A 16,278-nucleotide genomic window follows, 5' to 3' on the forward strand; every position below is an offset into this window, starting at 1 on the left:
AAGTTCGTTCGGTTTTAAGTAAAAATAAAAGACATCTTTCATTTCACCAAGAATTTTACTGAACAATGTATTCACTAACCGAACGATCTTTTTGGCCAACCCAATACATAGACTCCTACATCTTTTTAATTCTTGGTTTTCCCAGGTAATTTCCTTGCAAAGCTACCTGTTTATGTAAATTAAATTTAAATTAGACATATCATTTAAATTTCTCAAGAATAAAAACAGCTGAATTGCACATCCAATCTTCTTAGTTTTCATTTGTGACATTTGGTTCTTTTCTTACCCAACATGACAGGGTGGCCACTTTTATTTCCCCTAAAATATTCTCAAGTCCAGCTGTCCCCTGACCCCCAAAGGAACTAGAGTCAGTCTTCTCCAATTATTTTCTCATTGGTAGCAAACTCTCGTCAATGGTTCTGACAAGGCCAAAGAGATCTACTGTCCAATTTAAAGACAATTTTCTATGCTTTTCTTTGATCAAGTCTACCATAATAGTTGCAATCATATTTCAGCAAGTAACAGGCTGCCCGGCAGAGCAGAAATGTGTATTTTGTAAAGCTAGCGAGGAAGCTTTAGTCTCCCCCCATGATTAGATCAAGAGTGTCTATTCAGGAGGTTACCCCTGAACACAGTGTATAAAGGCCAGAAGCCGGGCTTCCACTGTAGCTGTCTAGGTGGAATGTTTTCTTTGAAAAGGAGCTTCATGATTATTTTTAATTTTTTTATATTTTGCATATTTTAATAATGCCTTTATAAAAGTCTTTTTAATAAACCAATTGAAGAGAAAAAGAGCTCTTATTAAAACCAGAAGTCCTTCCCCTTAATAGCCCCATTTTTAACTTTTTAATGATAAAGTTCTTCCTTTCTTTTTTTGTTAACTTCTAAAGAACAAAATACCATTCTTAAATGATTTTTTAAAAACACTTATAAATCAGAGGTTGGTTCCCTCTTCCTTGCTTCCTAAACCACATTCTTCCCATACTTGTTCCTACAATGATGCCTTGAGGCGTCATATCTAATCGAAATGTTCAGAGTGTGAGATATTTTTTCCAGTCTTATTGAGATAGAATTGACATACAAGGGATCTTTTATTTGTGGTGAAATTGGCTTACACTCGTTTATAAAACGGATGCTTAAATATATTTCTTTAAATGGACTCAAGCATCCTGATATCTGGGATGGACTCAAACATCCTGAAGTTTCTGAAGCTGCTTGGGCAGCGGGCGTCTGCAAGATGAAAGCAGCTGTGGGCACTGCTAAGGAAACTGTTATAATTAAATATTTCTCCAGCAGCTATTTTGTCGGTAGCATTTTCAGGGTAGGGGATAGTGGCTTACATTTGAGCATCACGGGGGATGTTAACCAGAAATAGGGAGGGTGAGGGGCAACAGACTTCTCTTTTCCAAACCCCCTTCACTTCAACAGCCCCCCTCCCCAAAAGGGGCAATATTAAAACGTTAACTTCAAGAGAAGCTGAACATCTGGGTGGTTGTAGAGAAGTTGAGTGATTTCAAAGTTGAAGCAAGTGGGTCATAAACAGTGCTTAAAAAAAATTTAGAGGAGGAACACAGAAGGTCAAGAATCGTAACGGAAAGAAACTGATGCTTTCGTAAAAATAAAAGTACACCCATGCAAACGGTTTTATATATTATTTGGAAGGCTGTCTGAGGTTAACAATTAGTGAAACATTTGCAAACCCACTTGCTTCAACCCAGAAATCTCCAGAGTTTCGCAAATCCAGGGAGATGTTTACATTTTCTTACTAGTAAAGCTTTTCTGGAGAGGAGCACGGTGGAAGGCAGGATGAAGGCAGAAAGGAGAGATCCCAGTGTTTCCTCCAGGTTCCTCATTTCTGTCTGCAATCTGTTTCCTCCTTGGTACAGAGGTGAAGGAGAAGAGAGCCACCTGCTGTCTGATCTCGGCCCTCAGAGTGCGGTCCACCTGAGCAGCCGCGGCAGCATCGCGGGGCAGCTCCTCACAAGCACGGAGTTACCCTCCCCTACTCCAGCTCGCTGGCAGAATCAGCACCTGCATGTTAACAGGACGCCCAGGTGATTCGTATACGCATTAAGTACTGAAGCACTGAGTTAATGTAACCAAGACACTGATGCCATCTGTGAACACACCAGCTCTAAAGATGTACAGGGAATCTTAATTTTATGATAGCAAACATTATCCAGGGTAATTAAATGTTCTGATTAGTTGAGGACACCTTGGTTCCTCTTTGTTTCAATCATTACTTTAAAAACTTCCGAAAATGTAGCAGAGCATCTTCTTGGGTAAACTTAGCATATGGGATAGTTTAACTTATTTTGATAACTAGGACCATCATTTTGAATACTAATACTGGATTATAAATGGTCAATATAATAGATCAGGGTTGGAAAATCTTTTTCAGAAGGGACATACGTTTAGGCTTGTGGGTCTTATGGTCTCTGTTGCAAAATACTCAAATCTGCTGTTTTAGCATGAGAAGCAGCCAGAGGGAATATGTAAACCAATTGGAATGGGATGTGTCCCAATAAAACTTTATTTATAAAAACAGGGGGTGGGCTGACTTTCGCCCTGCTGGCTGTAGTTTGCTGAGGTAGAGGTCGTCATTAGAACCAAGAGTAATGCTTAATGTATAATAGGTTCTTAATAAATACTTATTAATAAATAAACACTGAACATGTTCAATAAGCATTGTTCAAGTAACACTGAACAGAGATCAGATAAAAACTATTATCAAGAAGGAAGACAGGGTTTCCCTGGTGGCGCAGCGGTTGAGAGTCTGCCTGCCAATGCAGGGGACACGGGTTCGAGCCCTGGTCTGGGAGGATCCCACATGCCGTGGAGCAACTGGGCCCGTGAGCCACAATTGCTGAGCCTGCGCGTCTGGAGCCTGTGCTCCGCAACAAGAGAGGCGGTGATAGTGAGGGGCCCACGCACCGCGATGAAGAGTGGCCCCCGCCTGCCGCAACTGGAGAAAGCCCTCGCACGGAAACGAAGACCCAACACAGCCATAAATTAATTAATTAATTAATTTAAAAAAAAAAAAAAAAAAAAAAAAAGAAGGAAGACATTACCAAGCACAGGTTTGTAATTTTTAAAACGGGTATTTTTTCAGTGATCAATTTATCATGGTTTAACTTATTTTACAGATAGGGTGATTCATTATAATAAAAACATTGAACTGATCAGTCTCACTGAATGTAGATTTTGTAGTTCAGCAGTATTTCAAGGATCGTAACAAACAAACAGAGGTTAAATGACTCATCCTGGATGGTCCCAGGTGGTTCTGATATCCTTGGGGACTGAAAACACCAAAAGGTGAACCAGAAGCATGAATGAGAGGTGAGGGCTTCACTGGTGATTAGAGGTAGAATTTGGCAACCCTGATGGCGGCAGACCTGAGAAAATGTTAGTGATTTTATTTGTTTCATTTCACTCATCTACGTGAACCTTTGCATCAGCTCAGGAAAAACTTCAACCCAAAACACATTATGCTTCTTTGAAGCGGTATCACTGTGTTTTGCTCTGCATTTACAATAATTGGATCAAAGACTTAAAACTGTCTAACAGTCATTCTTAACTGCTTAAAAATTGGTTCAATGATCTAATTTATAATCCAGTAGCTGGATAAAATTCAAGTCTATCTAAAGACCAATCTGAAAATATGCCCCATCAACATAGCACGTATCATGTGGTGATGAGAGCAGTAATTAAGAGAACAAAAGGCAAATTAATTAGCATACGATTATTAAAGAAACAATGAGCTGGCTTTGAATTCTCTGAGTGGACCACCTGCTTTAACCCTATTATGTTGTGAGCTTCTGCTGGGCATCTTGTCCGCAAGATGAACACTGTAGCAGCCAGACAAGGAGAAAAATGAAATAAATGACAGTAATTTGCAATTTATTCCTTGTAAAGTAGCTGGGTGCAGCAGGGCTGCTGGGTGAATGTATTTCATCACTTGACATTTATTCTGCTAGTTGATGTTGATTGATTTTGGAGTCTCATTCCTGGGGTTCTTATATTCAACACATACGCACGCTGCAGTGTTTCTAAGTAAAGCTGTGTGCTGTGATTAATCATATGACCCTATTACTGATGGCTTATGAAGAAATCTTTAAAATTTAAGGTTACATTAATGTTTTTTTAAATCCATAATTCATTAGTTAAATTGTCTGAGATTTTCTACAAAGCACTAAGGAAATAAAAATATGCCAAGATACTTCATTTGAGTACAACAAAAGCCACAATATTTTTAAATGATCACATCTGCTTCTTTCCACTTAAGCTACACAACAGAAAAGGCTGTTCAAAAATGATTTTCCTACGGCGTAGCCTCCCAAGTCAGACACTCTTAACTAGCTTCTTCATGAACTTTCGTCATGACACATTAATTAGTGTTCAGTGAAAAGGTGGTGTACTGATCAAGTCAGTTAAAAGTTTGCCCTCCATAGCTTAACTCAAATGTCTATATTTTGTGAGTATTATGGACAAAAGTCAAACCAGTTATTATAAATGATTATGAACAACAACAACAACAAAAATCAGCCAAGGATAAATGATCAAGATTAACTGATGGTAAAATTAAGAGTCAGTACAAGAAACTCGAGATTAAAGCATCTATTGACCAAAAACCGTCTCAGAATTCTGTTATTAAAGGATTCCCAGAGGTCGGTCTAGGTTTGTGCAATGGTGGTCTTTGATCTCACTGCCCAAAGAATCTTTCCATCAGCAAAGACATAGCTCATCAGATGAGAAGTTGGAAGTCAGAATCCCTCCTGAGATTATTTTAGATCCCATCCACAGCAACTCTTCCTCTTCTCATCCCCCGTTGGCAAGAAAAGGCACAGGGGAAGAAAACTCACCTTCACTCCATTTAAAATAGTCTTCCTTTCATTTAAAGATGCTGGATATACAGTGTCTGCTTTCTGAAGGAAAAGAAAATTGTGGAGAGATCTGTCTCCCTGACAGAGGCATAATATCAGGTGTGATAGGAGCCCCAGATAAAGAAATTAAACAAGGTTGGGGAAGAATAGTTCCAGGATCTGCCAATAATCATTAAGGAACAAGGATGACATTGTTTATGAAAATTTCTCTATCTCTGGTGACAGCAACTGGTGGCGGGGGTGGGGGGGGGTCCTTCTCCTGAATGTGTAGCTGGTAGTCTCATAAAACATATCTGATCTGGTAGCATTCATTAATTGGAATTCCAACTTTTTAATTTCAGGTCCAAAAGTAGTACTCACGCTCTCTGAGCCTTTTTGGTTGAAACAAAGACCACCCTCCCTGCCCCCTGGCTGTTTGAAATACAGTCACTTTCTTTAGCAGAAATGTCACTAAAAATATCTCAGATCCCTCTCTTTAGAACAGAAGACATTTACTAAACGTTATGAATGATAGTTTCCCTTCTAGAAGAACTATCTTTCATTGGAAGAAAAGCTTAAACAAAACTGCTAACAGTGGAGACTGCTAACCGGTAAGATTAAGGGGGATTTAATCATTATTCTTTATACTTTCCAATATTTTCCAAACATTCTGTATTAAGCATGTATATGGTTACAGTCAGAGAAAAGCAAAACAAAACTTTCTACAGATGGAGGAAATTCTGTTTTTCATTCCCTTCCCTTCTCTAATATTATAAGCTAGAGGAGGCAAGGGATGCAAATTACTGTAATAGTCTTTCAGGGTTTGACTGACATTTCCAAGATCAATTCAGCTTCCTCAGCAATGGATGATCTTTCTGCAATCTTAAAACTTAAGCAAATACCTTAAAGAGCAAGGTCAGAAGCATCATACCTGTTAGATAATCCAGGGTTGCCACTTTTGAGATCCCGTGATGAGTAGTGGGTTGTTTTAAATTTTTTATATGCTGGACTAAATAATTTAGACGGAGAGCAGACCACAGATGATATGTTTACTTTGTTAGATAGTTGAGTTCTATAGTTTGTTCTCTCCTTGGAGGGGTGCACTGTATCACTAAAACAAACGTTAGTAGGATGGTTTAGAAATTCCCCATCTAGTATCTGGTTTTGGCTTTCTTCTCTTTCCAAAGCACTGGATTTATTGCTGAAATCCGTCAAAACAAGGGTTGCAGTTCCAAATGCAGTTTTCCTGTTGATCTTCACTTCCGTCCTTGGTTTTCCAAAGCTATTACAAGGGTATTTCACTAAACTGTTAAAGGCAATAGGATTTTCTTCATTCTTGGGTACCGAATCTGGAAGGAGAGACCAGTAATTCTGCATTATTCCTATAAATACATTGACTGTTTGAAACATCTTCTCATTTGATTAAAACATTTAGTTCATTTATTACAGTGACCTCATGTATAGAACTAATAATACAAAGTTAGCTTGAGCAATTCAGAATTAACCACCTTCAGATTAGGAAATAAAGTACCATATGAAGTGCAAAATTTCCAGGGACTCAGAGATGGGTTTAATAAAGATTTCTACTTGTTGTGCTTTATGTTATGTTTAAGCATTTAAAGGTTACTGAGCTATCAATTTTGTTGCTATTAGGCCAAATATTAAAGCAGTGTAAATAAGGGGTGACACCCCACAAAGCTTTAGATCAGCAGTTAGAGCCTATATCTAGATTATCAGGAATGCTTCTGTGAATGACAAGACCAAGTGAAAGGCCTATTAAAATTAAGTAAAGATGAATTACAAAGATTTACATTTATTAAATATGTTTCAAAAAAGCATCCTAGGATTTTGGAATCTGTAATTTATTCTAAATTGCAGTTATCTGCCTTTCATACTCAGAAAAAAATAACAAGAAAATAATTAAGATGTGTAAAGGCATTTCAGAATGTCAGAATAAATGTGGAAACCTAAGACTGGGGTTTTCTGAGGGCTCTCTGTTGAATGATACTGCAGAGGGAGGGACAGAAATAGGAGACACAGTCCCTTCTGCTACCAGCAAAGCTGTATAAGGGGTGATGCCTGCATTTCTGGCCCAGCGAACAAAACACAATATGACAGCTCACACAATGGGGGGTCCAGAAGTCAAGAATGAACTTTCTCCTCTCTAATTGAAGAAAAAAAGAACACTTTGAGAACACAATAGAAGCTGCATCAATGAGATGGTTCTTAATCACAGGTTTCCTCTGAGGTTCTACATCCTCTGAACGCATGAAATTGTGAGCTATAAAGAGTTATTCTGAAGGATTTCAATGAAATCAGTACAATTGTCTGGGTAAAGATTTTAATAACAAGGGGTAGGAGGGATAAAGAAGAGAAAAAATTCAGCATTTTTCTCTTCCACCTGCAAAGATATTCTTACAGAAATCCTCCCTTTCAATTTTTGAAACACTTGGACTGAATAACAAACTCAAAAGTTGCTGAAATCTGCATAAAACAAAGCTTTATTGAATAATTCATTAGAAACAGTAGAGAACAGATGTGATCATCTCAGTTTTTTGAGACACAATGGCACATACTCTTTTAGCACAAGCGTGTTTTCCCCCCCGTTAAAAAAAAAGTGCTCAACAGAATGTCAGCACGGTTCACATGCAAAGGCTGGCAATTCCTTTAAACCTTCCGGAAAGAGAGCATTTTACTTCATTATGAAATATCAAGATGGAACAAGATATGTACCTGACTTTGTATAATTAACCCTCTTTGAAATGGAAGGAACTCGGAATCAAAATTCAGTCTTACCCGCAGGCCTTGAAGTCAGGCAAGCATCACATGCTCTAGAAGACGGCTGATTTATTAGCGTACAGACCTCACATGTCCACTGCTCTTCAGACTTCCGGGCCACCGAGTCCGTAAGATGACCCCCTCTGCTAGATGGCCAACTGACTGTAGTATTTCTAGCTGGCAGCCTGCTATAAGAGAACTTCTAAAGTTAATCACTAACACTTTCATTATTGTCTTGGTCTTATACATTCTGGGTATCTTAGAAACAATTACAGAACCATTAATACCCAAATGCTACATGTTTACCATTGCTTAGAAGTTCTATCTCTCTGGGAATAAAATGTTTTTACTTGGGCCCTGCTGATTGCTTTTAAAGCCAGAAATAACAAAAGTTTTAGAGTCAAAGAGTTGTGTGTGTGTGCTTTTTAAACTAACTAAAAATATTTGACATAACCACTAGGGAGCATTCCTCAACTAGTTTTTTAAGTAAGTGGGACTCTTCCCAAAGCAAAACTAAAATATCTTTATTCAAATTAGGGAGGAAAAAAGTCATGTAGAAATGAGAGCACTGAACTTAAGATGAGAAAAGTTTCACACTTACTTCGTGTGCCTCTGGAATTCCTCAGTATCTACTGGGCACTAAATCACCTGATCTATAATCTATAATGACGGAATTCCTAATTGACTCTACTCTTACAGGAAACGCCTTTCTAAAGCTCTGATACAGTCCTGCTCTTCAGCACATGGCTCTGGGCCTACAGAGCACATCACGTGCCTCAGCAGCCAATGCAGTGTCATGGATTCCTTTCATGATTCCAAACATTAATACTGAAAAAAAGCTCTTTCAGGAAAGGCTTTGTACCTTACGTTTCAGAACATGAGTTCTTTGACTTTCAAAGGTAGCCCTTGTCTTCTGTAACATTTTGCTCCTACGCATAATTATAACAGGTTTAAAATTCAGACTTGTGTGGAAAAATCATAAATAGCATAAGAAAATCTGAAAGTAAGACACACCTCATTATGGTTTTTTTATCTTTACTTACCTTGACTTTTAATGCCATTCAATATTTCTTATCCCTGTAAATCAACTATACTTAGATAAAATAAATTTCAAAAAATATTTCTTACTCCTATGGAACAGCAGACCTTCTATAGAATTTACTTGACCTAATCCCTGCCCTCTAATAACTTACTCTGAGAGGCAGCATCATACATTGACTCATAATTAAGTAAACACCATTTAAATAACCTTCAGATTTTCAATGTGCTCCAACTTTTAACCACTTTCATCTTCTATCCTATAAATTTCATTAACCATGAGGGGATATTTGTTGTTACATAAAGAAGCTTTGGAAGCATTCTCTCCTTACTGCTCTATTTCTTAATCGCCTACTAATAAATTCCTTCCAATCTCCAGTTGGACGTTTAACAGGAATTTCAACCTTAACCTGTCTGTAGTAGGCTGAATGATGGCCTCCTAAAGATAGCAGGTCACAAAACCAGGAACCTGTAAATGTCACTTTATAAAGAGGATCTTTGCAGATGTCATTAAGGATCTTGACATGGGGAGATGATTATCGGGGTGATCTCTTAATCCAAACCCAAGTGTCCTTATGAGAGAGAGGCAGAGGGAGATATGATACACACAGAAGGGGAGAAGGCAATGTGACCGCACACGCAGAGATGTGAGGAGTCGTGTAGCCAGAAATGAAGAACGCTGGCAGCCACCCGAAGCTTGAAGAGGCAAGAAATGGATTCTCCCCTAGAGCCTCCGGGGGAGCACAGACCTGCCCACACCTTGACTTTGGCCCAATGAAACGGATGCTGAGCTTCTGGCATCCAGAACCGTGAGAGAATAAACTTCTGTTGCTTTAAGCTATCAGGTTAGTGGTAATGTGTTACGGCAGCCATGGGAAACTGGTACAAATAAGTCAGGACCCCCTGCCCCCATCCGCGACTCCGCTACGCCAGCACCACGTGGGAACTTGTTAGTCATACAGCTCAGGCCTCTCCCCAGACCGGTGAATCGCACACTCTGGGGGTAAAGCCCAGCAATCTGTCCACATTCTACTTCAACTGAATCAATTGCCACAGTCTACTCCGATCCCTTAGTCGGGGAGCCACAGTATTTCCCAGAAGCCCCCCAGAATGTGTTTCTCCTGCTGAAACCAGAGAGAATCTGCTACCATGAGACTTGAAATGAGAGGGTTAAGCGGGAAGCAGCTTAGACCTGCCTGTATTCTTTCCACTTGTTCCATCTGTGGACAGCCCAGGCAAGGTCACCTTCAGGCGTTCCAGCCCCTGAGACGTGGGTTTTCACAGTTTTTCCATTGATGCTATGAAATCACCCCAATATTGATTTTGGCTCCATGACCCAGAAATCCCCATTTTAATTTAAGATAATTTGCACTGGGTATCTTTCGTTGTAGTCAAAAGAATCCTTTGTAAATTATGGTTTTAAACATGACAACTATGTAATCAAACTCTCTTCCCCAAACAGGGCTATCCTGTCAAGATTAACCCATCACAGATTTTCTTCACGTCTCCCAAATGCCCTGTAATTGCTCCATCCCCCTGAAAACTCTCTGCCAGGTCAGGTCGGCCTTAAGGACTGGTTTGCAGACAACACTAAATTCTCATTAACTGGCAACCAACCCTCAACACGTTTCCAAACTAGACGGTTTCTAGGGACGTAAATACGTCTTCGTACAGGAGCAAAACATCCCCCTCTCCGGCAGCTCCCCGAATGCACAGGGCGTTTCCCCGGGCACCTTGTCAGGGGCTGTGTTCTCTTCCAGGAAATCCCTTTCCTGCCTCTTGTCTTTGATGAGTTCCTATTTCTTCCCACGCTAAGCTCAAACTTCACCTCCCCAGAGAGGTTTCTTTGTTCTTCCCAGGTGGATTTCAGGGTTTCCTCATCCATACTATAGCTCCATTGCCATTAGCACAAATGTGCCCTTTTGCAGCATTTCCATCAAGGGGGTTCTAATGATCTATTTACTCCCCACATTAGACCCTGAGCACTTCGAGTGACTGTATTCTGTTTTCTCTTTGTTTTCCCAGTACCTGGCATATAGTAGACCCTAAGAAAGAAAGTAAATAGTACAGAAATGAAAAAGTGAAACAGAAAACTATAAAGACTCTAGTAAAAAACAAAGAAAAATGCAGTTTCCCCTTAGGGAAACAATACTCACACATGTAAATTACGCTAGTATATAAAGGAGAGCCAACAATAACTGGTATATAGGTATTCAAAGTGTGGTGTGATCAATGAAAACTGGAAAATCTGGGGAGGACTTCGGGAAGGGGTGAAGTAAACTTTTAGTGACTGAAGGAACACAAGAATTTAGATCATTACTACTGGGCTTCTCATATTTCAATTTAATTTGAAATGACTTTAAAGTGAAAAAATTTAGTCAATATAAAAAGTGCTCAAATGCTCATCCAGAAAATGAATTGAATATACTTAATTACAGAAATCTCTAAGAGGGGGGCAGATATTACTGGTTTTCAAATGTTTTATTTTGTATACACTTATTTTGCAATGCGTCTTGAGCTGGATGCCAATATAGAGAACAGAACTAGGTCAGGAGGGAGAAGGGAATGCAGGGCCCAGGACATTTCCAGTACAGCACGGCCTCCCTAACTCATAGTAACTCCCAAGTCTCTTTCAGGGAACCCTTGAGGTTTTGAATCCTAGTTTCAAAAAACCTTTGGAATTGACAATGATCTTATTTATATGATAAATAACATGTTTACTTGATGATCTGGAAGAATTTTTTAAAAATTCAAAAGCTATCAATTCACAGGAAACAAATACATATGGAACATTAATCACTTATTCAGTAGACAAATATATATTGAATGTACTCTATCTTCCAGATCCAGTGTTATACACTTTTGATCAAATAAATGTACACCTATAACATTAAAAATAAGAATCCCACAAATCTGTGTAATACAACATATTATTTAAACATATTTCAGATCTCTATGATAGTAAAATGGGATGAGGAAGCTTAGAAAAAGGGGATATGGTGTGGCTTAGAGAAAAGTAATTGATAACGAAAGGTGATGAAGAAAATGAAACACAGGAACAAGGAGAAAAAAAAAAAGATAGCTGCAAATATATTTATGAAGACATAATGGGGATCTGGACCACATCATCTCCATCCCAGGGCCCTGAGCTCTCCACAGACAAGATGGCAACTCCCTCCTCCTTTGTTCTTTTCTATATACTTTTTCAGTGAACTGATCCTGCTTTAATACTTCAACTAAGAACACAGGTAATAACACTCAAGCCATCATCTCCCACCCCCTTCCCACCCTATGTGGACTATCTAGTCCACACATCCAAAACTTAATTTATCTCTTCCATTCTACCCATCTTTTCCCACGTCTATAAAGTGAAAATTTCTGTTTTTGGGCCTGGAACTTTTTGCTTTATCCTCCATAGCAAACCTCTCACAATACTTGCTGGCATTAAAATTTTCTTAAAGTACCTATTTTTTCCTCCATTTCCAGTGTCTTGACCTCAGGACCGGAAACCATCTCTCGCCCATTACACAAGTTTCACGTCTGTTTCTTCATCTCCCATCCTAATTATGCTATAATCAATTAAAAAGTCCTTAAACTACTGATTCAGGTAAGACATTAGCCATCTCCAGAACTACTACTGATTCCTTCTAGTTGATCCCATCCTACCTGCAAAACTAGCTTTTGCTATTTAACAAACTTGGAGACTTCGTTTGGCTCCGCCACTGTTATCATCAATGATTCAAGGTTTGTGGCAATGCTCCTTCTTTCCAAGTAAATAATGTCTGTTTGCTCATTTAGCCAAAATTCTTTTTTTTTTAAACATCTTTATTGGAGTATAATTGCTTTACAAACTTGTTAGTTCCTGCTGTATAACAAAGTGAATCAGCTATACGCATACATATATCCCCATATCCCCTCCCTCTTGCATCTCCCTCCCACCCTCCCTATCCCACCCCTCTAGGTGGTCACAAAGCACCGAGCTGATCTCCCGGTGCTATGCGGCTGCTTCCCACTAGCCATCCATTTTACATTTGGTACTGTGTATATGTCAATGTTACTCTCTCACTTCATCCCAGCTTACCCTTCCCCGTCCCCGTGTCCTCAAGTCCATTCTCTACGTCTGCATCTTTATTCCTGTCCTGCCCCTAAGTTCATCAGAACCATGCTTTTTTTTTTTTTTTTTTTTAGATTCCATATATATGTGTTAGCATACAGTATCTGTTTTTCTCTTTCTGACTTACTTCACCCTGTATGACAGACTCTAGGTCCATCCACCTCACTACAAATAACTCAATTTCGTTTCTTTTTATGGCCAAGTACTATTCCATTGTGTATACGTGCCACATCTTCTTTATCCATTCATCTGTCAATGGACACTTAGGTTACTTCCATGTCCTGGCTAGTGTAAATAGAGCTGAAATGAACATTGTGGCACATGACTCTTTTTGATTATGATTTTCTCAGGGTATATGCCCAGTAGTGGGATTGCTGGGACATATGGTAGGTTCTATTTTTAGTTAAGGAACCTCCATACTGCTCTCCATAGTGGCTGTATCAATTTACATTCCCACCAACAGTGCAAGAGGGTTCCCTTTTCTCCACACCCTCTCCTGAATTTATGGTTTGTAGATTTTTTGATGATGGCCATTCTGACTGGTGTGAGGTGATACCTCACTGTAGTTTTTTTTGTTTTGCTTTTTTTAATAAATTTATTTATTTATTTATTTTAGCTGTGTTGGGTCTTCATTTCTGTGCGAGGGCTTTCTCCAGTTGCGGCAAGCGGGGGTCACTCCTCATCGCGGTGTGCGGGCCTCTCTTGTTGCGGAGCACAGGCTCCAGACGCACAGGCTCAGTAGCTGTGGCTCACGGGCCCAGCTGCTCCCCGGCATGTGGGATCTTCCCAGACCAGGGCTCGAACCCGTGTCCCCTGCATTGGCAGGCAGATTCTCAACCACTGCGCCACCAGGGAAGCCCCTCATTGTAGTTTTGATTTGCATTTCTCTAATGATCAGTGATATTGAGCATACTTTCATGTGTTTGTTGGCAATCTGTATATCTTCTTTGGAGAAATGTCTATTTAGGTCTTCTGCCCATTTTGGATTGGGTTGTTTGTTTTTTGATATTGAGCTGCATGAGCTGCTTGTAAATTTTGGAGATTAATCCTTTCTCAGTTGCTTCGTTTGCACATATTTTCTCCCACTCTGAGGGTTGTTTTTTCGTCTTGTTTATGGTTTCCTTTGCTGTGAGAAAGCTTTTAAGTTTCATTAGGTCCCGTTTATTTTTGTTTTTATTTCCATTTCTCTAGGAGGTGGGTCAAAAAGGATCTTGCTGTGATGTATGTCATAGAGTGTTCTGCCTATGTTTTCCTCTGAGAATTTTATAGGGTCTGGCCTTACATTTAGGTCTTTAATCCATTTTGAGTTTATTTTTGTGTATGCTGTTAGGAGGTGTTCTAATTTCATTCTTTTACATGTAGCTGTCCAGTTTTCCCAGCATCACTTATTGAAGAGGCTTTCTTTTCTCCTTTGTATACTCTTGCCTCCTTTATCAAACATAAGGTGACGATATGTGCATGGGTTTATCTCTGGGCTTTCTATAATGTTCCATTGATCTGTATTTCTGTTTTTGTGCCAGTACCATACTGTCTTGATTACTGTAGCTGTGTAGTACAGTTTGAAGTCAGGGAGCCTGATTCCTCCAGCTCTGTTTTTCTTTCTCAAGATTGCTTTGGCTATTCGGGGTCTTTTGTGTTTCCATGCAAATTGTGAAGTTTTTTGTTCTAGTTCTGTGAAAAATGCCATTGGTAATTTGATAGGGATTGCATTGAATCTGTAGATTGCTTTGGGTAGTAGAGTCATTTTCACAGTGCTGATTCTTCCAATCCAAGAACATGGTATATCTCTCCATCTGTTTGTGTCGTCTTTAATTACTTTCATCAGTGTCTTGTAGATTTCTGCATACAGGTCTTTTGTCTCCTTAGGTAGGTTTATTCCTAGGTATTTTATTCTTTCTGTTGCAGTGGTAAATGGGAGTGTTTCCTTAATTTCTCTTTCAGATTTTTCATCATTAGTGTATAGGAATGCAAGAGATTTCTGTGCATTAATTTTGTATCCCGCTACTCTACCAAATTCATTGATTAGCTCTAATAGTTTGTATGTTATTTGCTGCTTTTCCCTTGCTGCTTTCAATATTTTTTTCTTCGTATTTAATTTTTGATAGTTTCATTAATATGTGTCTCGGTGTGTTTCTCTTTGGGTTTATCCTGTATGGCACTCTGTGTTTCCTGGACTTGATTGACTATTTCCTTTCCCATGTCAGGGAAGTTTTCGACTATAATCTCTTCAAATATTTTCTCAACCCCCCCTTTTTTTCTCTTATTCTTCTGGGACCGCTATAATTCGAATGTTGGTTCGTTTAATGTTGTCCCAGAGGTCTCTTGAGACTGTCCTCAATTCTTTTCATTGTTTTTTCTTTTCTGCTCTCTGGCAGTTACTTCCACCGTTTTATCTTCCAGCTCACTTATCTGTTCTTCTGCCTCAGTTATTCTGCTACTGGTTCCTTCTAGAATATTTTTAATTTCAGTAATTGTGTTGTTCATCTCTGTTTGTTTGCTCTTTAGTTCTTCTAGATCCTTGGTAAGTGTTTCTTGCATTTTATCTATTCTGTCTCCCAGATTTCGGATCATCTTTACTATCAATACTCTGAACTCTTTTTCAGTTAGGTTGCCTATTTCATCTTCATTTATTTGGTCTTGTAGGTTCTTACCTTGCTCCTTCACCTGTAACATATTTTTCCGTGGTTTCATCTTTTTTGTTTGTTTGTTTCCTCTTTTTGATAGGTGGTGCTGTATTCCTGTCTTACTGGTTGTTTGGCCTGAGACGTCCAGCACTGGAGTTTGCAGGCAGTTGGATAGATCCAGGTCTTGGTGCTGAGATGAGGACCTCCGGGAGGCCTTACTCTGATTAATATTCCCTGGGGTCTGAGGTTCTCTGTTAGTCCAGTGGTTTGGACTCGGAGCTTCCACCACAGGAGCTTGGTCCCGACCTCTGGCCTGAGAACCAACATCTTGCAAGCTTCGTGGTGTGGTTTAAAAAAAAAAAGAAAGAAAGAAAGAAAAAAAGGAGCAGTACAATATCAAAGAATAAAAAACAAAATAAAATTAGAATGATAAAAAATACATTAAGAGAAATAAAAGTATAATTGAAACAACCAGTCACTGGAGGTTCCTCCCATCCCCTTAGGTGTCTGTGGTCTCCCACCGGTGCCTGGTAGGCGCCCTAGTTGTGCGGGGCCGCAAATTCCGCATCCTCGTAGTACGCCATCTTGACCCCGTCCCCCTATCTCTTTAAAATAAACTTCAAATTACACTTTTTCTATGAGATTTTCCCAACCTTTTGTATACCTATAAACTTCTAACATCCCCCAAACTTTTGTAGCACTTTATGTGCTTCATGTCTGTACTGGTTATTTTGGCTTGTAATCACATATAGTTCAGCTCCTTTATATTGTTAATATTTCAGCCAGCCATCCCCAAAGGGACCTATGGCCTCTTACCGGGGTAAGTGTACACTGCAGAAAAGGAAAGTGTCAAAGCATTGAG

The 16,278-nt window shown here is 39.3% G+C and overlaps 1 protein-coding gene across 2 annotated transcripts in view; it reads right to left on the reverse strand.

Moving 5' to 3' along the window:
• Positions 1 to 16,278, reverse strand: part of NEIL3 (nei like DNA glycosylase 3) — a 40,960-nt gene that overhangs the window by 1,917 nt on the left and 22,765 nt on the right. Inside the window, exons 7-8 of one of the 2 annotated variants that reach the window (XM_068532217.1) lie at positions 7,659 to 7,828; positions 5,794 to 6,211 (exon numbers count right to left, since the gene is read on the reverse strand). In XM_068532217.1, coding sequence (XP_068388318.1) covers positions 5,794 to 6,211; positions 7,659 to 7,828 — 588 coding nt within the window. Of the gene's footprint in view, positions 1 to 5,793; positions 6,212 to 7,658; positions 7,829 to 12,645; positions 15,752 to 16,278 lie in introns of those variants that run through there. The other variant, XM_068532216.1, reaches the window with a different exon arrangement.

Source organism: Eschrichtius robustus, chromosome 21, assembly GCF_028021215.1.
Source record: "Eschrichtius robustus isolate mEscRob2 chromosome 21, mEscRob2.pri, whole genome shotgun sequence".
NCBI lineage: Eukaryota > Metazoa > Chordata > Mammalia > Artiodactyla > Eschrichtiidae > Eschrichtius > Eschrichtius robustus.